At 36.9% G+C, this 27,140-nt stretch overlaps 1 protein-coding gene across 1 annotated transcript in view; it reads left to right on the top strand.

The window, feature by feature from the left end:
• The window catches only part of DDC (dopa decarboxylase), a 53,348-nt gene that overhangs the window by 25,184 nt on the left and 1,024 nt on the right, over positions 1-27,140 (top strand). The window contains 7 exon segments of the mRNA XM_062568496.1: positions 738-804; positions 2,897-2,991; positions 4,642-4,709; positions 11,697-11,773; positions 15,508-15,527; positions 16,281-16,379; positions 23,012-23,113. Of these exon segments, the coding sequence (XP_062424480.1) occupies positions 738-804; positions 2,897-2,991; positions 4,642-4,709; positions 11,697-11,773; positions 15,508-15,527; positions 16,281-16,379; positions 23,012-23,113 (528 nt within the window).

Raw genomic sequence — 27,140 nt, 5'->3', positions numbered from 1 at the left:
TATATTCTCTTACTAGTGTGAAACTTCCCTAAACAATTATGTTGCCTCTGCTTTTGGCCTGCTATGGTCATACAGCAGGATACATCTGTTAAGAAATGAACAGAGTGAGAGCAGCACAATTTCAGTATTTTAGGATGAAGCTGGGAGCGAAAAGTTTATTCAGAAAATATCTCATAAACATAATAGTGAATATATCCTACTAGTGAACAGGTTCCAGCCTGCAGATCCTCTCAGCATAAATCGGTTACAAGTGTCTGTTAGAGCCTCCGCTCTTTAACTCAAGCTGTAACATTTTATGATTGACTCTCTCAACAGGAGTCCCAGTATCTTGCACTTGCCCATGTTTGAAGTTTGCCTGTACTAGCATAAACTGCGAATCATTTTAATGATAATTGCATGTGTGACATTAGTATTGGGCTGCATGAGAAGCGTGTGAGACACACAGAAAATACATAAAATATAGCGTTAATATATGTGACTATATTTCATTATCAATCAGTTTTATATTAACATTGTATTTTATGCATTTGTCTCAGTGTACGTTTATGGGAGCTTTGGAAAAAAATTGGATTCTCAAAAATTCCACTGAAGAGTAGGTGTTGGCTAAAATCAATATGTTTTGTCCTATATCATCTGTTCATTGCTGCCTTTGCAGACAGTTTTGTTCGTTTGATAATCTTCTTTGCTGAAAAACATGTTTGGTTAATTTTTTTGCCTTTGTTTTTTCGGCTCTGCAGTTTTGTGCAACGCTTGGAACCACACCTTGCTGCTCCTTTGACAAACTGTTAGAACTGGGTCCTATTTGTAAGTCTTTGTCTGCTGCTACTTTCTAAAATTGCAAGTATCAGTTTAAGCCATAGTGAGTCATTTCCTAGGCCTTGTGCTCTGTCACCCTCCAAGTTCAATAAAGCTACTTATAAATGAGACCTTCAGTTAAAATTTTCTCTCTAATATGTGAAGCATCTGGCTTGTATCCTTAGACCAGTAAGGAGTACAGAGATCATAGCACCAAGTTTTGGGGAGGCTTCTTTGAACACTTTCAGTAGAAAAAAATTACTATAATTGTTTCCGTTAAACATTTTTCTTCAAACTCTCCTACTTGCAAGAGAATCTTGAGCAATGGAGAAGATCAGAGAAAGGCTGAACTCTACTTCCCTGCATCAAGTGTTTTGTTTCTCTTTGGTTCTAATGACTATAAAATATAATCAGGAAACAAGCAACAGAAAACCATGCATATTCTCCTTAACTTTTTCTCTTCTATCCCCTATTTCCTTCCTCTTGCAAGAAAGCAAGACAAGAGCAGGGATGTTTAATGCAGTGACTGAGTCATGGACCCTTTGTAATTGTTTCTATGTTATGGTCTATTGTGGCAAGCAAAGGCTTGGGCAGAAGCACACGTGCTGACTGCTGAAAGTGTGATAACATTCAATTGTGCATTTAGAGCAGGCTAAAAATAGTCAGAAGCAATATAATAGAAACATGGCAAGAAGCAGTCAGAAGAAACATTATAGAAACATGGCAAGATTTGACATTTTGTTCATTCATTCAGGTGGGGCCTAAAACACTTGGAGTTTGCATGGTGATGGCATGCTTCGTTAGGTCTTCTCCCTTTCAGCACAGGCATCAGACTCCTAATCTTCCTCTCTAAAATGGTTTCTAGTACTCTGCTTAGCAGCTAGAAATGATTTTGCTGTTCAAGTTATCCCTACAGACCTGACTTAATAAAATAGTGACACCAATGCTTTTAGGTATAGCAAGGGATCATGTGTGTTTCATCAGTTGCTCTCCTGACTTTCTGCTTGTGCAGTGGAGATCAGCAGAAGGATTGCTGAAACTCTAAATCATAAGCCTTATGATAGCTTTTCTGCATACAGGTGAATGTTCTTCTTAATATACCTTCTCAATATGCCTGTAAAATACAGGCAATGTCTAAAGCCAAATATATTTTAAAAAAATAAGCCAAATGAACTTTCAACATCTCTTCAACTAAACCTAATTCACGTGGATTTTATGAATAGCATCTTATTAACTTTTTCCAGGCATTTCTGCAAAAAAATAAAAGTTAGACCACAAGAATGCAAATTCTGACATGAACATGGTGCCTAATTATGGCTCTGAATGCATGTGCCCCTCTGTGTAAAAATATGTATCAGCATTGTTTGGTGACTTGTGCAAAGATGTTATATGGGTTTCAGTCATCAGCTCATAGTTGAGATTTGTTACTTTGTGAATTATTGCATGTGATCAATAGCAGAATGTGAATAGGAAATCACAGAGCATCAATGAGACCCATATGCTAAAATATTTTTGCAGAAACCATTCAGTGAGTAACCAAAACTAACACAATCTTTCAATGCTTGCTCTTGGGTAAGTGTCTCAGTCCTTAAAATAAACAGTTTGCTGTATATAGTTCAAAAGTATATATATACATGTATGTGTATATATGCATGTATAAATAGATATATATGTATATGGAAACCTGTTTTAGAAATGTTTGTGCATACTTTGTGAGTTGGAAGTGAGAAGAACAGCTAAAACTGTAGCTCCTCTTGCTAGTTTTATTAACATAGAAATTAATAACTACTCTAGCTGTATCTTTAAAGTATATTTTATAATGGTACTTAAAATTATTTAGTATTTTATGTTATTTAATAAGATAAATCTAAATATTTAAGGACTCTGCTCCATCAAAGGAATTGAGGAGCAAGAAGAATATGTATGCACACATCTTTATGTATTAGCAGAAACCCAAGTGGTAGAAATATTTCATATCTTATTTTCCCAATTTCAAGTTAAATTAGTAACATCAAAGAAAATCTCTAAGGCATTTTGTTTAATGCAAATTAATAAGGATTTGTAATCTGCTGTTTAATTTACTTACTTTTTTCTTTTAAAGGTAATAATGAAAATATCTGGATGCATATCGATGCAGCCTATGCTGGGAGTGCATTCATCTGCCCCGAATTCAGACATCTTTTAAATGGAGTGGAGGTGAGTGAAATATTTCTTCTCTAACAACCTGAGTAAACCTTGCTCTTGCATAGATTGTGTTTTTGTTTCTTGTACATATGGTATGAATGGCTTTTCTAGAATCTCTGAGCATGCTGCACTTCTCTACAGAATGTCTAAATATCCTTTTACATTACCAATATTTATATAACTTTCACCGTTATTCTGGCAGTATGCAAGTTATCACAATATGTAAGAATTTGTCATTCAGAATCCCATATAGTAGTGAATCATCAAAGTATCTTGCTTTATTCCAAGAAATAGTCCAGAAAATAGGTACTTTCTCCTGAATGTCAAAAAAGCACATTTGTAACATCCTAACTCTACATTGCCCTCCCCACCCCCACCTCCATGAAGTTAAACAAATTAATGATTTTATTATGCCTGATTTTTTTTTCCGTACATCCTGAGAGGCATACAGGATACAACTAGTAGCTGTGCCTCTGACAGATAGGGTTTAATGGCTAAGAGGGAGCTAAACGAAATATTCCCCCAACAGCACTCCTGTTCCTTTTTTTCCTCCTCCCTGAGCTACTTGGCATTCAGTTCCTTAGATAAGAATACTTCAATTTCCTGCTGCTCCCCTCAGACAGGCAGATAAGTCCTTGTCTTCCATGTCAATGGAGAAAATATTACTGTTTGGTAAAGCTATAAGTTTAAACATAGCACTGATAGGTAGAAACTAATAAAGAGGAGGAGGAAGCCCCCACACACAACAAATAAAGCATTTCTTTCTGTCTTTTTTTTATCAGCAAATTAAGCTTATTGTAATTTCCTGTATGGGAATAGTTTTTTTAAATTATTATTGGTTACTGAAGGAAATGAAAGAGCATCCCTTGCCTGGGCTTGCATATGTCATTTGAGTCAATATTTAACAACCATGAGCAGGTTCCCTACCTTCCTTATTACAGGGAAATAGATGGATAGATAGATAGATGGATAGATATCTTCCATCATATGAGCAGTTGTAATTTTTTTTCCAGTGATAGGGAAGGCTATGAGAAACAAACGTGAAAAGAAAAGTGCTAAGTGGTGCTCCCAAGCTCTTGTCTCCCCTTTGTATTGCTAATGGTCAGTGCCTTGCTTATCACACAGTCTGCAGAAGAAGCCTTTCCCACACAATGTCCTTCTCATCTATCTGGGTTTCCTCCTGTGCCATGCCTAAATAACTGTTAAGTAAAGTTGAGTTTTTATTACTTAACAGATAACTATGTATTTTTGAATACTTATTCTGTGCTGGACTTGTCTAAAAATTAATTTATATTTGACTTCAAAGAAAAAATGACTATTCTACTAAAAGATAATACCTTAGTGGTTAAAAAAAAAAAGAAAAAAAAAGTCATTTTGTGGCCAGGTAAAATTTTATGGCTGAATGTGATGCACAGATTTAGAACTAAATGTATCATTTGTCTGTATATGCAAATCTTGTAAAGGTGTAATTCTTAGTGAATGCTCAATGTAGATGATAGCAGAAGTTTAGCTGCACACCTGAATTCCACCCCCAATATCAAATGAATATTTAACTACAATAGTTATTAAATAAGGTTATATCGATGTGAAAATTATAAACATGGATTCTTTTCTTTTGCATAACTCCTTTTTTTTTTTTTTTTTGTATTTATCCATTTTCAGTTTGCAGATTCATTTAACTTTAATCCTCACAAATGGCTCTTAGTGAATTTTGACTGCTCTGCAATGTGGTAAGTATTACAGAAAAAGGAAATATTACAAGAGAGAAAAAAATCTCATGGTAAAATAGTTTGCTTTTCTAACAGTAGACATTTATTTTTATTGCTTTAATGAAATTAGTTCTGGATATCTTTTAACTCTTGTAAATTATGTACAACATTCACTATTTCATTTAATCCAAGTTTTTTTTTATGTTTGTTTTTTTTTTTTTAAAAAAAAAAACTTAGCTCCACATTTTGTTCCAGGGAGAAAGCCTGAAAAGTCTGCAGATTCTTATCTGCTCCATTTGAGACTGTTTAAAAAATAAACAGAAAAAAATCGCTTTAAAGGTGTGAATGCAATGAATGGTATACGAAATGGAGCTTTTTCTTTTCTTTCATAAAATTTCTCTCAGTTTGAGTCTTGATCCTTTCAAGAGCCTTTCTAAAAATGTCTGAGATTTGGCTGATGAAAAGCAATTGAGTTCAAAAAGAACTATTTATGCAATTTTATGCTGATTTTTGATGTCACCAAAGGATGGAAGAGACTACATTATGATATAGAAAGATGCCAAAGTAGAAGTGAGTAGATGTACTTTGAAACAAAGCAAATTATCATTACAAGGGGAACAGCATTAACATTGATGCTTTTGTGTCCCAAACTGAAATTCCCAGAACCTAGTGTGTTACTAGTGACACAGTTAGTGATACAAGGAGCTCTTGGCCAAATTCAGACAGAAGAAGAAAGTACACAGAATGTGGAAGAGGGAACAGGCTACTTGGGAGAATTATAGAATTATAGGAATGCAGTCAGAGTATGTAGAGATGCTGCGAGGAAGGCTAAGGCCCAGCTGGAATTGAGTCTGGCAAGGGATGTCAAGGACAACAGGAAGGGCTTCTTCAAATACATCAGCAGCGAGAGGAGGACTAGGGAAAATGTGGACCCACTACTGAATGGGGTAGGGGCCCTGGTGACAAAGGATACAGAGAAGGCAGAATTACTGAATGCCTTCTTTGCTTCAGCCTTTACTGCTAAGGGCAGCCCTCAAGAATCCCAGAGCCTGGAGGTAAGGGAGAAAGTCTGGAGAAGGGAAGACTTTCCTTTGGTTGAGGATAGGATTAGAGATCTTCTGGGCAAACTTTACATCCACAAATCCATGGGCCTGGATGGGATGCACCCACGGGTACTGAGGGAGCTGGCGGATGTTGTTGCCAGGCCGTTCTCCATCATCTTTGAAAGGTCCTGGAGAACTGGAGAGATGCCTGAGGACTGGAAGAAAGCCAGTGTCACTCCAGCCTTCAAAAAGGGCAAGAAGGAGGACCCAGGCAGCTATAGGCTGCTCAGCCTCACCTCCATCCCTGGAAAGGTGGTGGAAGAGCTCATTCTGGATGTCATCTCCAGACATATGGAAGAAAAGAAGGTGATCAGGTGTAGCCAGCATGGATTCACCAAGGGGAAATTCTGCTTAACCAATCTGATAGCCTTCTCTGATGGAAGGACTGGCTGGGTAGATGAGGGGAGAGCAGTGGACACTGTGTGCCTTGACTTCAGCAAGGCTTTTGACACTGTCTCCCATAACATTCTCCTACATAAGCTCAGGAAATGTGGGTTAGACGAGTGGACAGTGAGGTGGATTGAGAACTGGCTGAAAGGCAGAGCTCAGAGGGTTGTCATCAGTGGTGTGGAGTCTAGTTGGAGACCTGTAGCTAGTGGCGTCCCACAGGGCTCAGTACTGGGTCCCATCCTGTTCTACTGATTCATCAGTGACCTGCATGAAGGGACAGAGTGCCTCCTCACCAAGTTGGCTGATGATACCAAGCTGGGAGGGTGGCTGACACACCAGAGGGCTGTGCTGCCATTCAGAGAGACCTGGACAGGCTGGAGAGTTGGGCAGAGAGGAACCTCCTGAGGTTCATCTAGGTCAAGTGCAGGGTCCTGCAGCTAGGGAAAAATAACCCTAGGCACCAGTACAAGCTAGGGACTGACCTTCTGGAAAGCAGCTCTGCGGAGAAGGACCTGGGAGTGCTGGTGGATGACAAGTTGACCATGAGCCAGCAATGTGCCCTTGTGTCCAGGAAGGCCAATGGTATCCTGGGGTGCACTGGGAAGAGTGTTGCCAGCAGGTCAAGGGAGGTGATCCTGCCCCTCTACTCAGCCCTGCTGAGGCCTCATCTCAATTCCTGTGTCCAGGTCTGGGCTCTCCAGTACAAGAGAGACATGGAGCTACTGGAGAGAGTCCAGCGTAGGGCTACGAAGATGATCAAAGGGCTGGAGCATCTGCCCTATGAAGAAAGGCTGCGAGCTGGGCCTCTTCAGCCTGGGGAAGAGAAGACTGAGGGGGGATCTTATCAATGTATATAAGTGTCTGAAGGGAAGGTGCCAAGGGGACAGGGACAAACTCTTTTCAGTTGTCCTGTGTGACAGGACAAGAGGCAATGGGCAGAAATTGAAGCACAGGAAGTTCTGCCTGAATGTGAGGAAAAAACTCTTCCCTGTGAGAGTGACAGAGCACTAGCACAGGTTGCCCAGAGAGGTTGTGGTTTCTCCTTCTCTGGAGATTTCAAAGCCCTCCTGGATGCAACCCTGTCTAACATACTATAAGTGACCCTGCTTGAGCAGGGAGGTTGGACTAAATGATCTCCAGAGGTCCCTTCCAATCTTACTGATTCTATGATACTTTTCAGCAAAACAGATAATCAGTAAAGTCAGACTGTTTATCAACATAAATGAAAGCATCAATTTCAGTTATATACAAAGAAAAATTCTGCAAAAATGAAAAAAGTTGAAAATCTGAAAGTCAAAAAAAAAAAAAAAGAACATTATCCAGCAAGAAGATTCACCTTATTAACAAAAATAATGATAAAAAAGTGAAATTGAAACAATGGTCCCTCAGTTGCTTTAGGTTAATCTTTGGCTCCTTTAGTTTAGTCAACAAGGATGACTTTTGCACAAATGTGTGTTTTATTCAGATAATCACTTTCTGAATGAAATATAAGCACTTCAAATTCTCTAACTCATAATGAAATTTTTCTTCTTATTAGATTAAATGGCTTACATTTTGATCCTGATTCATCAGGAGTGGCAGTGATTAACCCAGGGCCCCAATTTATAAGTACTTCATGACTCATCATCTCTCTCTGTATGTGGGAATAGGGAGAAAATGAAAAACCTTTGCTAGTTTCTCCCATCTTTTTCTCATCATTCAAAAAAATTAATATCAAAGTAGCCACTCTCAGAAATGAGAAAATTCACCATCATTCTTTTTAATGTCTGTAGGACAATTAAGAGCTTTAGTCTTGTCCCTACCAGTTTAGCTTCTCAATAATCCTGTCCCCTATAGCCCTATGAAACCACATTAAAATATTTTAGTGTGACTTTCTCAGAAAACAAAATATATAATATCACACTGTCCCTCTAGTTTTGTTTCTATCCCAGGAGATTTTTAGCTTCCTCCTATCAGAGTATAGACTATATTATTAATTTCAAAGAAAGTTGGCAGAAATTTCAAAGATATAACGTTCTTAAGGTGGAAGGGAGAAAAGCCCAAGCTTGAATCTCCTCGGGGACAAAATGTGCAATTCTTTAGTCACTAGGGCAATCTCCGTTTCTCACATCTAAGCTATCTAGAATCTCACCTATCATTATTTGATGGTGTCTAATGATATGGAAAAACAAGCTTCAGCCTAAGGTGATGACTAAGTGTAAAAAACAAAACAAAATAGTCATCTGCAAATGACCACATTACTTTGCTGACATTTTTTTTTTTAACATCTGAAATGATTTTTCTAGACAGTACAAAACAGTGGAACTTGGATAAATGTAGTGTGTCAGCTACAGCACTTACAGAAGTGTAGTGCTTCACTCTTCCCTACTTCCACTCTCATCTGTACAGCATGGTGCTGATGGGGGATGAGAGTTAATAGCCTTCTTGTCCTTCCTGCTTGTATTTCCCTCCATCCCTAGTTTCCATTTGCCCCACAGAGCAAGGATCTTGATTCGTGCCCACTTCTGTTCCTTTAAGATAGGGATTTCCTCATACCGAAGTCTGCCTTTTTTTTTTTTTTTTTTTTTTTTTTGGGGGGGGGGGGGAGGGGAGTGGGAGTCAGGCATCAGAATTTGTAATTGAGGCACAGGAATGAGGTGGCTTAACTCTCAGAGATCTCGGCAGAGTATATGCAGCATCCACTGATGCTGTTGAGCAGACCTGGAAAGCTCTGGAGAATGTGCTCCACATGAACGCTGCTGTAGTTCTGGCTGCAGCAGGTTGGCTCATTTTAAATATTCTGTTTGTAAAAGTAGTATGCTTTTGCTATTAATAATATTACAGTAGCCCAGAAGATACCAGAAATAACAGAAGTATCGCAGTTAAAACAACTGGCGGCAGGTGTGAAAATGAGATCTAGATGATGGGATTTTCCATTCTGGAAGAAGACTGATCTGTGTCAGGAAGAGTCTCTCAGCTATTAGGGCTGTGTTTACTTGCTGCCCAAATACATGGCACAAGGAACGAACTCCTGAATTTGTCTAAATAATTTATTTATTTGCTTCCTAGATTATGGTATTCATGCATACTCACTATTTCTCTGACACCAGGCAGGTTTATTTTGGTGGCATTATGATAAGATTCATTTTGAGAAAATAATCTGTGACAGTCACTACTTTTTCTCATCCTCTAAAATCAAAGGTGAACCCTCAGAATTAACCTTTATAAAATAATGTAGTGGTCAAATAATACTGGAAGGACCATTGGGGTGATCCCAGTATCTTACAGTTCAGCCCTAAAACAGCTGCAGTAGTTGCTTTCTAAGCGGAGTTGTGGGAAAGTGTGCTTTCCATTCTTTTTTCCCCCATTTTGTTTCTTGTTTTTCAAAGATGGGAGCTTTTACGCACCTGGACAAATCAAGCTATCCTTTGTTTTATATTAGCATACTTAATCTGCCAGTATGTACAAACTGCAGGCTGATAGCTTAATGTTCTAGTGCATGTCCCTTCAAGTTTTACTTTCAATGCAGAAAATACACGTTTTTGATCCCATTAGATAAAGACATCTCATAAAAAAATACATTTTTATAAGTATGAAGATTCCATTACAAGGAATCACAAGAGGTCTTGCAAACTATCTGCTTCTCAAAGCTAAAACTTCACTACAACCATTAAGGCTTCATTTCAGCAAGGCATTTATGTATAAGTTTCACTCACTTAATAAGGCATTAAGTATACATTTAAAGTTAAGCTCTTTGGCATGAAACCAAATCTGTTGCCAAAAGAAATCCAACTATTCCCAAAGCCCAAGTCCAAAATACACCTCTTATCCACTGTAATGCTGCATGAAAAAGCAAAATTCAGTAGAAATGTAATAATAAAAGATGAAGGGGCCTTTTGAGAAAAAGTAAATGGAAATGATATGTAGTCCCCTTAGGATCCCTGTGGAGTATCAAACATAATTTTGTACTAACAAGAAAGTGTTCAAAAAAACAGTTGGTACCATTGCAAAATCAAATTGCACTGAGTTCCAGTGAAGGACAGGCTTCTAAGTCAGCCAGGCTCCTTGGCACTTTCTCCAATATTTAAATGCTCCCATTTCATCCCCCTGCAAGCTGGTAAAGATAATCTAGTCATTAGATCTATAATGTAATTATATAACTACTTAGTGAAATATCTTGCACTGACATCATTTGAAATTTGGAGGCAATTTCATTTTAAGCCTTTTGAAAATATTCTCAGGCTTCCTAAAGTACAGAAAATTTCTTCCTGCTGTCAATAAAGCATTTCCAACATAAAAATAGATTATTAATTTTTTGATTGTGAATATTCTGAATGCCTACTACTACTTTTCATATGCATAAGCTTACTTATTTTCAGTTAGGTACTTTCCGTACTTGAAGGCAAGTACTTTGTGAACTATGGTACTTTCCCGAACATTAAACTGTGAGGAAGGCTTTTTGTTTGTTTGAGAGAGATGTTTAATGTGCATACTCTAGATGTTGATGAATGAGGGATTATGTACTGGTCTGTGCATTTATACATACAGACTAAAATACTGGAAATTAGATTTTTATTTAGATTTTGCAGTAATAAACTTTAGGAAAAAAAGGATGTAAAGAAAACCATAAAATGTTTGGATTTTGGTTGTTTGGAGTGATGTCCCTGTGTTGACATAATTATTACTTACTTTGTTAATTATAGGCATAATATAATGATGTAGCAGTTTTTGCCTTTTTGATTTCTAGTTTCTTCTTGTTCAGCATATATAAAACCCATCATCTGTAGAGGTGGGTCATTCTTACAGATAAAATGAATCAAAATTTTGTTATTACTCCCTGGCAAAATTTAGCTTGCTCTTTCTGTAAAGGTCACATTGGCTTTTGAAACAGACAAGTTACACTGTGCACTAGTTGGCAATAGTAAGGTGGCCTTCTCAGTTTTATAGCGTGCTGTGATTTGTCTTTCAGTGCAGTCAAGGCAGACTGGTAGTAAGGGTGGTATAAGAGGGAAGCCTGCCTTTGGACAGGATGGCTGGTGTCTACCAGTGGCTGCTGCTGCCGCTACCCACAGCATGCCATCATGCAGCCAGCATCCATAAAGCCTCACCACAGCTACTCATGGTGTCTAAGAAGCCACAGCTCTTCCCACACACTTTCTACTGCAGTAATTGCAAAGCAACTTCTGTTTACTGCAGACATTAGTGTTGCTTTAACTTATCTCACATTCTGGTATGAGTGTCTGTCACTATAAAAAGGTCCCCTGTGTCTGCTTCTTGACTGTTTTTAAATATGTGGTCACACGCTGCCCACTGCTGCTCAGCATTAAGCTTACTACTTGTAAGTACAGTACTGGTACAGCTGTGAAAAAGCAGCTTACTGAAAATGGCACAGGCTGTGCCCAGGAAGTATGCCAGAGATGAGGCCTTGAATTTCTCTTTTTAAGCACATTTAATTTTCCTTCGCTTCTTGTGGAAATTTAACCCCTTAAATTTGTATTTCTTAAATTTCTCAATTTGATTTCTTTTTTTCATACAGGGTGAAAAAAAGATCAGATTTAACAGGAGCTTTTAAATTAGAACCTCTTTACCTGCAGCATCACCATCAGGAGTCTGGTAATTTTAAGATGATCATTGTTTTATTTGCACACTGATAGTTAATGAAAAAATGATTAAAGATGGAAACTAGAATGTTTAAAACTACCTAAGTGTTTTAGGAGCCTATTTCCATTTCCAGAGTGCCTTAGAGAATTAAGCTTGTTAAAGTGCAGACACACATGTAGTGAAATTTTTAGTTGATATCAAAAGCAATTAAGGGAAAGCCATTTTATGAAGCATTATATTAATACTTCTGTATTGGAATTTCCTCAGCTCCAGATTTACCACTGACTCTTTGTATGAGTGTTGAAGAAATTGTTTTGGAAAGTCTTTCAGAAGTCAAGTGTATTATCCAGTGCTGTGTATCAGTTTGTAGCCCTGCTTTCCCCAATATATCTTTCACTAGAATAGTTCCATGATCTATTCTGTTTTTTTAAATTTTTAAAGTCTGGGACCCTTTTTCCTGGCTATGCATATGAGCTCTGATTCAAATTTTCAGTTACACATGCCAAGAGCAAATGTTCCCTGAATCTCTAAAGGAGTGAGCTGTGTTTGATAAGTGGGCTCTATTTTATGTGTCAGCTCTCTGGGACATGATCGTACGGCACTTATTCTTGTATTGACTATAGCAATGGAGGTAAATGTAGCCTATCAGTCTATGCAAAATAGCGTTCCTCAAAAAGTGTTCACAAAGTACTTAGAGATTTTAGGCCCTGCACATTTTCTTCATGGACTGGTGCTGCTCCTGACACATACCTAGCAATTGCAGAAGGGCATTCACCATCTTGAAGCGTAACTGTTTTTACACATTTGGTTGATAATTGATTAATTGTGAAGAAAGTCACAGCAATGCAGTGTCAATATATGTGGTACAAGCCCTTTCATAACTCTATCAAAGGGTGCATCTTCTCCAGGTACATGTTCTTATCATTTACCCTATGTCTTATTTTTCCTGGAATTGCTGGTCATCTGTGTCCAGATGTATGTCCCAAGTGCTCTTCTTTCTGTTATGGCCACTAACTCTTAAATTAATCCTATCCAGGGAATTTCACCATAAGTGCTAGGCTTAATGGAACCCTGTGCCTTAATCCTGAACTGGCAGAAATTTCACATTATTCCTTTTCTACATTTCCAAGCAATGCTAATAGAGAACAGTGCAATAAACAGGAAAATGCACTAACTCTGGAGCTGAGGTTCACCATCCAAAGGTTAGAATTGTTACGAAAAAATGTGCCTGTTTGTTTGCCTTTTTTAAAAATGAAAAATACAAATTATGGTAATTACATTTAAATCATTGCCTTTTACTTACCATACATAGAACATGTTCTTCTTGAGGAGAAAAAAATCCAACTTCAACTGAAGTGAAAATATGTTCTTGTGACAACCGAGAGTGCTGATACAAGAATCTTAGGTCTTCCGCAGGTTAAATAACACCCAAAGAAAATAAAACCTTCCTTAAAATTAGCTGCTTTCAGTGAGGCCACTTACTTGACCTGAGAGCTTTCCCTCCCCAGTTGGATAAGGAATTGTTCAGTCTTTGTCTTGCCTTCACTAACTGTTATAGTATGTTATGTGATCTGGACATAATGATTCCACATAGGTCAGCAGATTATTAGCAGTCTAGAGACACTTAAGTTTTTCTGTGCTCTCTTCCCATTTGCTAGCAGTTTTCCAAAGAATTGGACAACACTTTTCAAATGCAAATGCCTTTAGTTGAACTGCTAAGCCCAATCCACACTTATGCCTTCAATAAAAATGGCCAGATTTGCAAAGGTGCTAGGCTGTTACAGTCCCTATTGATCTCAGTGTGATTTATGGGATGTCAGCACTCCTGGAAATCAGACTTGCCTGATGAAGGGTCTTAGTTTCTTAACTGAGTATGTCTCAGGTCGGAGAATTCCCACCATGGTTTACAAGGCAAATGAAGTGGCATTTCTGAACTCACTCATCTCTCACTCAAGAATTTAAATGAGTGGAAAAATATATCTATCTGTGAGCAATTACTCTTAATAACCATATGCCAATTATGTGTGCCCCAAGGGAAAGTCTTTCTTTTGTCATTAATTATAATTTTGTGTGATTTGCATCATCACACCAGGAAGATTATACTAGCTTGCCTGGCAACCCTGGATATAGGTCAAATCCTAATGGCAGTGTTAGAAGAATGCAGCTTTATACTCTATTGTGAGTGCCACATATGCTCCCACAGTTCAATTCCTCCTGGTTAAATACAGATGTAAGAATAAGGCTTGTAATCAAGGACTAATCATTGATTGCATTCTGCTTCACAGCTTGTGAAAGGCGTTGTTGTGGATCATTAGATGTAGCCTGTTACAGAAGCGTAGGATTATTTATCTATCACCAGTTGCTTTAGTCTTTGCTACCAGTCTTTCAGCTATCAAAAAGAAATAAAAAAATAAAAATAAAAAGGCTGCTAGAGTGTAGAAGAACATGAATGTTATCAAATTACCTTGATACTCAGTTAGAACAACAACGGCCATTTCCCGAAGTCTAGGAACAGGTTAATGATTGTTTGGGACTCCCCCCCCCTAGAAAATACTTTAGGAACAAGGTAATGAACCAAATGAGTATATATCACAGGGAGCAAGGATCGTGTGTTTTTCTATATTTTCACTGCATACGTGAGAGAGTGTTGGCAAAAGAATCTGGAACACAGACAAAATTGCTGTCTTTCCCCCAGAAAATACAAAGACTGGGAACTACCTAAATTGCATAGACTGATCAAATTCATAGGCTACAGTTCTACGTAGTAGCTTGTGATGCTAATTCCAGGAACACTTAGATGGGACTTCCCAATGAAATTTAAGCACAGATTTTCTCATATAGCTTCTACTCCACTGCAGAAAGATAAAGCAGAATAATAAAGCTACGCAGATTCCTAAAGAAGTGCTTTAGATTTTTAGGTCCATTCTAATTTCTGTCTCTGGCTTACTGCAAGTAATTCAGCATTACGCTGTAGTTTCCTCTACCATAAAATCAGTTTAATTAGCTGATTTGAAGAGAAGGCAGATACATTTTGACCCTGCATGTTCTTATAAAAGATAACTAAAATGCCTTTTACCTGCCTCCCTGGATTGTTTTATGGCTTTGTTAATCAGCGTTTGTAAGGCACTTGACTGCATCAAATGAAAAGCCATGAAAATGCAGAATACTCTTCTCTAAATGTAAGAAGAGACCAGCTCTTAGTGAAATTTCACAGTCACTTACTGGACATACTGAAAAATAAGCAACAAATATACGAGAGGGTAGATAAAGTGGTCAGAAGTATGTTCTTTTTAAAAATATTATCAGTTCACCAGGGTGCAGGTGGTAACAATTTCACAGCAGAGAATGAGTGATGAATGAGTTTGGGAATTCTACAAACTGTTGCAAACAAAGTTAAGAAAAATTGTTTCATCAACTATTTTTTTTCTTTGTTAGAGGAAAGTAAACACAGGATTTAGCCTGAAATATAGTTGAGAATAAAAATTGTGGGTTTTCTGCTGAAAACTGTTTAGTTTGTTATTGCTATATTCTCACCAGCTATGAGGAGTGAAGCTCATCATCACCTTAGTTTCGTATGCTGGTAAATATTCTGCTAGTTGTTTAGTGGTCCTGTGAGCACTGATGATGCTGAAGTTTGCAGCAAACATGCTGGGGTAGCTAGGGGTAGCTTTTCAGTGATGTTTGAATGATTGTAGATTTTGCCTGTTAAGATGAAGAAATGTGAGTATTTTTTCTTTAACTTTCAGGTCTTGTAACAGATTACCGGGTAAGTACAACATCAAAGAAATAATTAATATTACTGTTTGCATACACTAATATTTCCTGGGCTACACTCTTCTTTTTCATTACTCTCATAACCTCAAATCCTTAGCTTTCTTTGCAGGAAGGAAGCTCAGCTTGCTAAATTCCTAGCATTCTTTAAGCCAATAAAAGCTGAAACTTCAAACACTCTTTATTTGAAAAATTTTGTATAAAGGCAAGAATTGCCTTGCATACATTAGAGCTCAAGATTTAGGCAGAAGAAATAAATTTCCTAAAGATTTTTTTTCCCTTAACCTAGCAAATGATGTTTAAAAAGACTGCATATGCATTTTAGCCTTGACAGTAGAAATGTATTTGTTTCCAAATGGGAAACGGGACCATCATTCTACAATGACAATATTAACTCACAACTGTGAACAAATTAATGTGCGTCAACTGCTAAGATAGTAATTTTTCTAAAGTCTTCAAGGAGAATTTAGTGTTCCCAAAAAACATTTGATTTTTGCCTTATGACCCTTCCATTCTGATACCACCCCTCTCTTCTACTTTTCTCTCAAAAATGTTGAGTATTAGCTATAAGCCAGAGCATTGGCTAGAAACAGATGTTTCTGTCGATGTTTGATCCACCTCTAGCAGCTGCCTGTAGGATCTGAAAACATGGTATGCACAATGCACCATTGCACAATGTACAATTTCTGGAGTATCACTGCAATAGTCTCTTCTAATGTGTGTCCTTTCCGTTCTCGTTGGCTTGCAGCACTGGCAAATCCCCCTGGGGAGGAGGTTCCGCTCCCTGAAGCTCTGGTTTGTGCTGAGGATGTATGGTGTGACGGGACTGCAAGAACATATCCGCAAGGTGACTTGAGCTTGCTTTCGTGGGTAATTTGCAGTGGGATGGAAAGGAAAGTGAGCTAGTATGTATCTGCATTCTACCAGTTTTGTATACAGCAGAAAGCACAGACAATGATTTTGGATGGCTCTGTTCAATAGGAGTTCTGCTTGTTTGCCTCATGTGGTGTTACAGTTTCACATCATGGCAGGACGTGCCATGTTTTGTTAATCTTTGGGGAAGAAAAATCTAGGAATTTGGAATTTTTGAAATATGAGATCATAGTTCCCTCTCAAATTAAGCCAAAGAACATTAATAGTTTTACTGGGGAAAAAATGGAAACATTCATTACCTCTTGATTTTACTAATGGGCTTACACTGATAATATGTTTAGATTATGCCTAAGGTTGTTAGGCTGTATTTATGATACAATAACTTACTGACCATTTATACCTATCCTTGAAGTGATAATTTCTATTGTTTCTTTTTTCCTGTTTAAAATAGACTTAAAAAAAAAACATGCTTAATTTACAGTTTGTTAGCATTGGTATGAATAATATATTAAATTTACTGATGTAAAAAAAAGTGTATTTTATCACTAAAAACACACCTGGCACCAGTATGAATGATACATATAATTAGTCTAAAACAGTGAAGTCAAATTCAAGCACACCTTTCATCTTTCTGAAGTTTAGGGAGATTTATAGTGAAGGGAGATCCATGACTTGGTTCTAAATATTTGCAAAAATATCTATTAGCTGAGAATCTGGTCTAGTATACCAAACTCTCTGCAGACACACATTCCTTTCTGTTGTGGTGCTAAACAGTTTAATTCCTAAGGAAGGCTCTATCATTGTAAAAACACTGCATGAATAAATCTTTTTCAATTCGGAAAGGTTTGTATAGTAGGAGATACTCTCTTTGCTTCTCTCTCTCTCTCTCTCTCTCTCTCTCTCTCTCTATATATATATATATATATTTATTATCACACCATGTTTTTCATTTGGCTTTACAGGTATCCAAATTAGATTTTGATTATTAATAAGACTTTGAGAAACAAATCTTGAAACAGTGGCAATCTAGCATTTAGTCATCCCTTAGCAATCTGAGGCATTCCCTTCCAACGAAAGAATGATACGTGATTTGCTATAGCTAGCCTTACAGCCACCAGGCTAATATTACAGTTTGTAGTGGATTGGTTTTGGAGACTTCAATGTGATGCCAAGTTTTAAGCAAGACTAAATCTCTGACTGGGACGGTTGAGGATTGGAAGCTTTAAATTAATTTCATGGCCTTTATCAGCCTGGACTTGTATTATACTTCCACAGTATAGTATTAATGTTCAGGAATTTGCTTTGCAGTTCCTTCTTTTCCTGTCTCCTGGACATTTCCCTAAGTGTCCAGCCAGCAAACTCTTGTCTTCCCATACTCATAGCAGGAGACTAGATTTTTATATTCTCTGTGACAACACTATTGTGGAAGGCAAAGCAAATTAATCTTTTTGTAAAGGTATTGGATATCTGTACCCTTATTTTTAAAGATAATTTAGAAAGCCAGATTTCCAAGGGCTTGTTGAGTTGAGTTTTATGTTTAACACTCCATTAAACACTAAAATCTTCTCTAGTGTATGGAGAAAAATAAGTTATAACACCTTGCAACTTTGAGAGGGCATTGAGGGTAATTAAGTGCAGAATTTGGGACACTGTATACATCTGTCAAACTGGAACCATTAAGTTAAACTCTCCTCCCCCACCCCCATGTGGAGTGCATGAGTGCCGCTTAAATTAACCGTCTTTCAAAGCATCTTAAAAACAGAAAAAAAACAGTTTCTTTTTTTAGCAGTTCTCAGTTGAATTAAACTATCAAGAAATAATTGCATTTCATTTTCTTCCTGCTCCAGTAGAATTTAAGATACCTCTTGCGATTTTTGCAGACATTTTGGTTACAGTTCAGGTTATATCAGTACCAGCAAAATAGCAATTATAAATGTATTTTGCATCTTACCATTTTCCTCTTTCCTCAGGAATTATCTGGAATCTGGGTTCCAGATGTACCATGATGACTTTTCTTTTGATCATGCAGTAATGAAGTATGAAAAGCAGCCTGACACTGATTTATATTTTTAAAGCTATAGACAGTTTCTGAACAAAAAGTAATTTGGAAATTAACTTCACTTTCCCATTGTTTGTCCCAGTGGTTAGCCTTGAAAAGTTACTTTTTTTGAAACACATCATAGCATGCAAATAACAGCTTTTATTTATTGCCATTGCTGGCAAAGGCAATCCTTGAAGAGAATAGCCAGACTATGCCTTGTGTAGTACATGATACTTCCAGTAGCGCCTTGTAATTCCTGTAATAGCCAGAATTATTTCTTAGGCTGCATTTATCACAGTGGGTCACAGGGTGGACATACACAGAATGAGAAGAAGTGTAGGTAACAGTGACAGAAGCAAGTATTGCAGCCACTAAATGGGGAAGAGGATGGCTGCAGTTGAGGGGAGTGGGAAGAAATGCTCTCTCTGCTGTGCTAGTAAGTGATTGCCAAAGGGAAAAGGTCAAGCAAAGAAAATCAGGCAGAAAAGCAAAGCTTAGAAGCAGCTTCCTTGGCCTGGAACATGGAGAAGGGGATGCAGGTGTTTGAGAAGTACTGTTTGGTTAGTGCACCAGGTAGTTCTCATACGCATAGATTTGTTGGAGTATGGCCCATCGTTCCTGTTCACTCTGCACATTAGCAGCTAAAATTCACCTGTTCAGATACATGGATGGACATTATTAACAGAGTTGGGAACTCAGGGTTCAATACTTTTCTGAGGAAAATATAAATCTCATGATCTATACATGATCATATGGATGCCTTGATCACCTACAAAAATGACACTTTAGCTGCTAAGTCCCTAGAAACTTAGAGAAATTTATCTGATGTTTATATACTTTTATTCAGGCTTCCTTTGCATAGCCAGGCTTTCTTGTAAAGTGGCTGACATTTTCAGCAATGATGAGATTCTGACCTGTAAAGAGAACAAACACTGAATATGCTTAAGAAGTCACTGTATCTGCTGTGTGATTAGCAAATTCTCTGGAGAAGACTGGAGATAACTGCAACTACCTGTTCATAATATTTTCTATTTTTTAATTTAAAATTTTTAATTTTAAAATGCCATGAAAAACTTCTTCTTTTTTTTCTCTTTTAATAATAAGTTTTAAGAAAAAGATATTTGTTATGTCTACAGCATTCTGAATAACCACTGCAACTTGGCATTTACTTGTACTAAGAAAGGCATTTAGGAACCAAAATATTCTTGGGGGATGAGAATAATTGACATTGATTCAGATACAGTAACTGTTTTTTTGTTTTCACAACCTTCCAGTGGTAAAGGGAGGGACAGTCTCTCGAGAATGTGGAGAGAGAAAAATATAAATGTTGGAGGCACATTCTAAAGATGTGGAGGAGATGTACAAAGTGGGCAACAAACAGGCTTCTGGGCCAGTTTCAAACACAAAGTCAGTATAAATGTGAAACCCAAAAGTGTACATGGCCCATCTGTAAACAGCCCAGGTAAATGACCTATATATTACTCTTCTGCAATTGTAAGCCGTATGAGAGGGCTCAGAAGTCGTTTGAGAAATTCAGAAGTAATATTTTTTTTTTTGTGATCCCCATGAGCAGTTTGATTCAGATGAATCTTCTATAGGTTCAGAAAAAGTGCATCACATCCTTCTTTTCTCACCAAGGATAATAGATTTTATTAAAAAATGGTATTTCAAGGATGGTATTTCAACTGGGGAGTGGCATAGTCCAAATGGCTGCTGAGAAGACTGTCTTGGCAGCATTTTATTCATACTGCATTGTGAGCAAGATCAGGCAGAAGGGTAAAATCTATAGAAAGAAAAATGTTGGGTGATCAAGGCTATGCAGATGTGTGTACAGGTATATATATGTTATTCTATTCTGAAGCTTCAGAGATACTCTCATCAGAGAGTCCTTTAGTTTTTTAAGAATTTGCCCAACAATTGATATTCAGTTGAAACACTTCTATGTAGGAGCTCATGCACACACACGTGTGTGCATGCATATATGTGTGTACATATATATGAACATGCATACATATATGAGCATATATGGACCACTTCTTAATGCCTCACAATTTTACTGCTCCCATTAGTGATGATGTAAGGATTTCCCTTAGTCCTGCATAATCACGTGAACTGGAATTTGAGTCCTTTTTTTCTTCCCCTCCTCTCCACAAAAATTCCTTTTAAGCTCCTTTCCTTCCATTTGCTGACCTTCCCTAAGAAAAGGGCTGCTCTCCAGTTCCTGCTTCCTGAGGTTTTTCAGGCTGCTGATACCACGTGTGTAATTCCATTTTGGGGACCCATGTGGTAAAAGGATTGTCCAAATGGTACTATTAGAACTATCATATATTTGAGTTGGTGTATGTACGTATATTTTTTATTTATTTAAGAGTGGAAAATAAAGTCATTTTTGGAAGTTAAATACAATCTGAATGTCTATTTTAAGTACTGATACTAGGGACATAGCATGACACAAATGTCAAAATCAAGAGATTCTGGAGGTTTAAAATATTTTTAGGTCAGGCCTATTTTGAACGTATACAACAGAAATCTGAGGACAGCTGGTTGTCTTTGACCTCTCCTACGTTCCTCTCCTTAATTTGTGTTCTCATTTCTCCAAACAGGACTGTATTTCCACAGTTTACCTGTATGTCTCAAAAGACTGAAGCATTAAAACCACATGTGCTCTCTGTGAGCTGTTACTGCTCCTGTATCCAGAGTGTAGGTACAGCTCTTTGGATCACAGAGACACAGGTGTGATACCTAAAAGCGCTTTGCTTTTTAGAGTTGGAACTGCCAGGTTTAATAATGATTAACTTTATTGGGTTTACTTCTGTTTGGCTGATGAGGCTGCAGCAATTGTTGTAAAAGCAATTCAAGATAATTCCTTGTGGTACAAGGTGCAGAGCCTTGGGTAACTGTAAAGCAAAGCCAAACAGGTGAAACTCCAGTTAGTCTCCACTTCTTCTACTTTCTGGTTTTGTAAAACCTAAGGCGCTTGGTGCCCCCCAGTGGCTTGACGAATTATTCATACTTACAAAGGCTTACTAGGGATAAAATTACCTGCATCCATATATGAACACAGGATACTTCCAGCATTTTTGCTGGATTTGTGTTTTACTGAATATTCTCTATTTTCCTTGCTTTTATTTCTTTTAAAGTCCCGAAAAATTCTTTAGTAAAACATGGGATGTAAATACCTGCTAAATAATGTACAGTGAGAATTTAGAGTTTTCTTGTACAAACTACTTGCAGTGAAACAATTTTTTTTGTGTGTTTTTTACTCTGTTTTTACTGAGGCAAATTTTGATTGACTTCAGTTGGTAATTAAATTCAGTCGTATGATTTGTGAAATTCTGATATCATTAACCATGAAACTACTTATGGTACTGATTTCCAGCACCTGATATATGATCTGTGAAGTTCTGCATGGCTGTGTACAAGACGTAAATTTGGTTAATGCTATAGAACATAAGAATAGGAGAAGATAGTAAAGGATTGTTGCAGCATATATGTATGTCTCATGTTTTACACACGTTTATGTGTACAAATATATGTGTGTATACATATAATTCTGGTCAGTTTTTATGGCTGTGAACTCATGTTATTTAAATTAGCATAACATCCAAATGCCTTGGGAAGAACTGGACATTTTGATGTTCTTATTCCTGTCTGAAAGAGCTTTCAGTCTAATTTATGAGGGAGATGATAAATGGATGTAACAAACAGCAGAAGGGAAGTGGTAACAAGAATGGCTAGTTAAATAGACTGTCACTATGCCTGCTCTGAAGGTTTTGAATCAATGTTTTGATTCAATATAAACAATGTTCTTCTATTTTGAGAAATAAACATCAGAAAACTATAAGTTTGCAAACTGGTTTTTTTTCCCCCTTTTCCTGTAATTTCTGTTTTGCCTTGTTCTTGCCTCTTGGAAAAAGTTCTTATGAGATGAAACATTCCACTTTTAGCCTTGGCCCAAAGTAAAGTTTTTATTTTTGCGCAATTATTTTTCCTTGAACTTGAGGAAATGGATAGCAGAGGTTTACTATCCATTTCCTTGATCAGACCACCATCATTTTTCTTTTCAACTGACCTTGAGCATCCCTTTCAGAAGAGTTGGCAAGTTCTCCCTTTTTTCACAGTTATGTTAATTATACTAAAAAGCATATTTTCGTACCTTTCTAGCTTGTTTTCCACTGGAATTGTGATCAAGGTATATGTCTGTTCATTTCCTCCTTCCCTCATAGGAATTTTTGGACTTTTTAGCCAGTCTTGAGCAAAACTTTGAGTGGTAGAAGACCTAAAAAGCAATTATTATTATTTTTTTTAATATGGCAGCATAACAGGTATAAAATTATGCTAAAAAATCATTAAGAAACAGTCTAGTACTGCCTAAGAGAGACTGAGCATCTAATGCATTAACTGCTCAGTTATGATCTCTGAAAGTCATGAACAGGATGCAAGTTAACATGAACAGATGGCTATATGTGAATATTGACACATAGCAGAAGAGGAAACAATTTAGCAAAATTCTTGTCTTGATGAATCAAACTTCTACAACATAGATAATCTCATTGTCTTCCCAGCATGTCAGACTGTCACATGAATTTGAACATTTAGTTCTTGAGGATGAACGATTTGAGATCTGTGCTGAGGTCGTCTTGGGACTAGTCTGTTTTCGACTAAAGGTAAGGCAGCTATTGCTTCCTACTTCTTCTGCCATGTTTTACAGCAATTTAATAACCTGCAACAGGATATAGTGTTTATAGTTAGTAAACTTCTTTAATTATTTTCTCAAGATAGTAAGGGAAGTTCACATAGATCAAAGCAGATCAAAGAAATACGGCAAATTCTCTTAAAATTTAAACAAATGCTTAAGAGAAGTTCAAGCATATTAGAGCATGGAAATGTATAGTCAAGACACACAAATAGTCTTAGCTCTACCCAATCATACAAAATGACTGTTACATTGTAGGCTTGATGGTTGTTGATTAAGCTGGTTGTTTTAATACATTTCTTTCTTTGATTATTTTTCCATGGTGTCACTGAAACCTTAGGTAAGGGTTTTTTTCTTCAATATAGTCCTTTTCCTTCTAAGTTCAACTATAATGCTAAATATCCTAATTTTTCGAGGATAACTAATATTTCTCTAAATTTTGGGGGATTTTTCCCTAATGCTTGTCATCTTTGCTAGTCATCTTCATTTCTTTTTAATTCAGAAGGGATTTTCATTGGAAATTCTTCTTGTATTTTCATTACTAAGCAGTAGTAGAAGTATTAGTAGGAAAAGTACTATTTTTTTCGAGAGGACTTGAAGTTATGACGAATTTTACATTTGTTTTAGTCTAAGGTATCAATGTCAAATCCTTTTATTTTAAATTTTAGGGCCATATTCATCAGTATACTTTGGCTGATAGTGCTGTTGGACTGTTCAACTGAACTTATTAGTGGTTCTGTGTTAGATCTATTCGTACTGCTCAGAATGAATCTGATTATTAAGTTATAGTTGTCTTATGGGTTTACTTACTGAAAAGAACGGGTAACCTGAAAAATCCTCTTATATTTCTGGTGTGCATGTATCTGTATATATACATATATATACACAGCATATATATTAGATGCTTCTGGTCATGTTAATCTTATGTGTATGTGTGTATATAAATAATATACAGTTTTTATAAATGTAAAGAATAAATTGACTAGAAGTATCTGGTATGTGAAAGTAGATGATGTCTATCATAGATTAAGATTAAAGTAGGGTTTTTGTTATTTTTTAAAAGTAAACAATTCATAAAATTCTAGATCAAATTGGGCAAATTGGAACAAGTCATGGGTTGCATGAGAGGCTGGGTTCCCAACTGCCTTTGATCCTGGTCTCTGTTTTGTTTGTTTGTTTACCAAACATGACCCTTTTGACCTTTCATTCCCCAAAATTTCTGTATGTGCCAAGTCCATTAATGTAGAGACCTTGCCTGTCAGAAACTAGAGAAGCCACGCCGCACTTAGAGCGTAAGAGCTGCAGTAGTTGGGAGGACTCACTTGTTTAACTGAACATTGAAAGATGAGAAATTTATTCTTTTTTGTAAAGAACTCATTTAATAGAGGAGCTTGCAGCTAATGCTTCTGTAAAGGGCCGGACCGGAACACTGAATCTGAACGATAATAAAAACAGCACTGGTGTTTTCTAGTTCACATGATACCTAAATGAGCTTTTTATCTTTTCTAAAGGTTCACAAGCATGTCTTGGCTCCTTCCGGGTTATGTGGTATTACTTTTCACAAATTCTTTTCTCAGTTGTTGAGTTGCCCCAGTTACCCGAGTTTGATGCAATCTAATGAATCATTGACAATAAGGGTTATAGTAAATGGTAAATTCATCTGGGATAAGAAAATGGTTTCATTTGCATTTTGATGTTAAAAATGTTTTGCAAATTAAAAAAAAAAAAAAGAAGAAAAAAAGATCTGTTGCTAGAGGAACAGGTGGGTTACATACTGTGGAGTTCTTTCAATAAGTGGAAACCTGCAAATAATATCTTTCCTAACAAGAACTTTTTAAAGATTTTAAGGCATACATTTTATGGCCTTTATCATTCAGTAACAACATGCTGCTTGTAGTCTGCTCTCTCACGTGGAACAAGCAAACACTGAATTTTGCAGGTCCAGAGACAGCTGTTAGTCATGCTCTACATTTACTTTTAAAGAACAGTCCTGGTGAAGTAGAGCATAGCAAGATAGGAATTGTCACATTTGATCAGACCAGTGGTTCATCTGTGACTGGTCTCCTGTCCCTGATGCTCCAGAGAAAGAAATAAGATCTGCAGGGAAAGACAATTATACAATAGTAGGTAAATGCTGACTACCTAGCTAAAAGACTTTTGAACAAGTTATGGAATAAAGGTGGGATTCTTCTGAACATTAGTGTTGAAACATTAGTGTTGAAACAGCAGCATTGCCATCCCTGTCCAAAAAAAAAAAAAAAGAAAAAAAAAAAAAAAGCACAAAACTAATAAGTTTTTAAAATAATCATTGTTTATAGTTGTTTTTGCAACTTTATTTTCTTTTAAAATGCTCTTTCAAAGCATCTTCCTGTGATTTCTGTAATTCATATTAAAATGCACCTTAGGATACTTCTTAACTTTTACATAGTTACAGCAGAACAGAAGAAAAGGGGACTTGAACTGTAATGCTATACAGATGGAAATATAGCAGTACTTTTCCCTCTTTTCTACTTGAGAAATCCTTTTTTTTTTTTTTTTTTTTTTTTTTTTTTGCTTAGCTGTAACTTTTAATTCTTTGCTTTTCACACTGTTGAGCAGACTAATAATCTCTGACTTTAATAATAACTATTTCATCAAATGTCTAAGAGGGAATCTGATATCATGCTAAAGGGTTAACTTTTGGCTTCTCTGTCATGTCTGCAAAGGAATACAAGTCAAGCTAGTCATTTCTCCAAGGGGATGAGAATACTGTCTTATTAAAACTGACAGACTTGATCAGAGCTGGCTGCTAGCTTCCCAAAGCTCTGGGAGAGGATTAGTCACTACTAACATCAATGCGATGTGACACCTGAGTGTCACAGAAGCCCATAGGTGCAGCTGTGAGAGTGGAATAGAAGATGCATGAACCTTTCTCCTTCCTCCACTCACCCCTGCCAAGGGCATGAACATCACGTAACTGCTTTTATTGCCTAAATGATAGTACCATGCATTTAATATTAAAGGTAAAGATCATCATTTTAATATTGGGTTACCTTTGGAAAGAAAGCAATATATTATTATCATTAGAGGTTGGCTTGTAGTAGGAAAAAAACCCACCAAGTTTAGTCCTTTTTTTTTTCATGTTGGAGCATTCATGATAATCTCACAAAAGTTGCAAGAATATCTCCTGCTATATCAGATCCTCATCCAAATTGCCTAAAAATTCACGCTAAATCAGAACAATGATGTGACTTGGGATCATCTCTAATTGTAATATGATCCACAAAAGAGGGAAGAATATATTTATCCTCTCTGCTAATGGCAAACTGTCTCTCATGCTTTGTTTTCATATGGAAAAGGCTAAGTAGGCAGGCCACAGCTGTGTAGATTTGAGAAGCCATGTACTCTGATGTGGAGGTTTTCAAGAAGGCCTATGGCCATTACAGTAACAAAACAGCTGCTGAACATGTTACAGAGAGATTTGTCCATTTGCAGCTCTCTACTACACTGCTCAATAGTGGAACATCAGCCCCTCTTGCAATCCTGTGTCACCAGCAAGATAACAGAAATGAGTGAAGGGTAAAACTACAGTACTCAAGACTAACACAGTATATCCTAAGCTATTATGGCAACACATCCAGAAAAGCTGAAGCCATCTTTAGATTAGACAGGCAGGTTCCTCTAATTTGGGTAACAAAGACTAAGATATGCAGGTAGAACTTTATCCTGCATTGCTAAATCAGACAAAAATCCCAAGACTCTGTAGTCTTTCAAGTAAGGTTTTCATTTAAAGCAATTTGCTTGTTTTTGGAAATCTGATGACATCTTTTGTTTTATTCTCAAATGCTGACAAACATAAATTGTGATAGCCATTAATTCAACATTAGCTGAATCTGCAATAGAATCAGTACTCCCCTCTGCAGTCTTGTTTCTATTAGAATTTTGTATCGAAAGCATATAGCTCCTCTAAAGGAAACCTCACAATTAGTATTTGAGCACAAATAGGACTGATTAAGTTG

Source organism: Rhea pennata, chromosome 2 (assembly GCF_028389875.1).
Source record: "Rhea pennata isolate bPtePen1 chromosome 2, bPtePen1.pri, whole genome shotgun sequence".
NCBI classification, from domain to species: domain Eukaryota; kingdom Metazoa; phylum Chordata; class Aves; order Rheiformes; family Rheidae; genus Rhea; species Rhea pennata.
The sequence above is the reverse complement of the archived record's forward strand: the minus strand, read 5'-3'. Positions and strand labels throughout refer to the sequence as shown.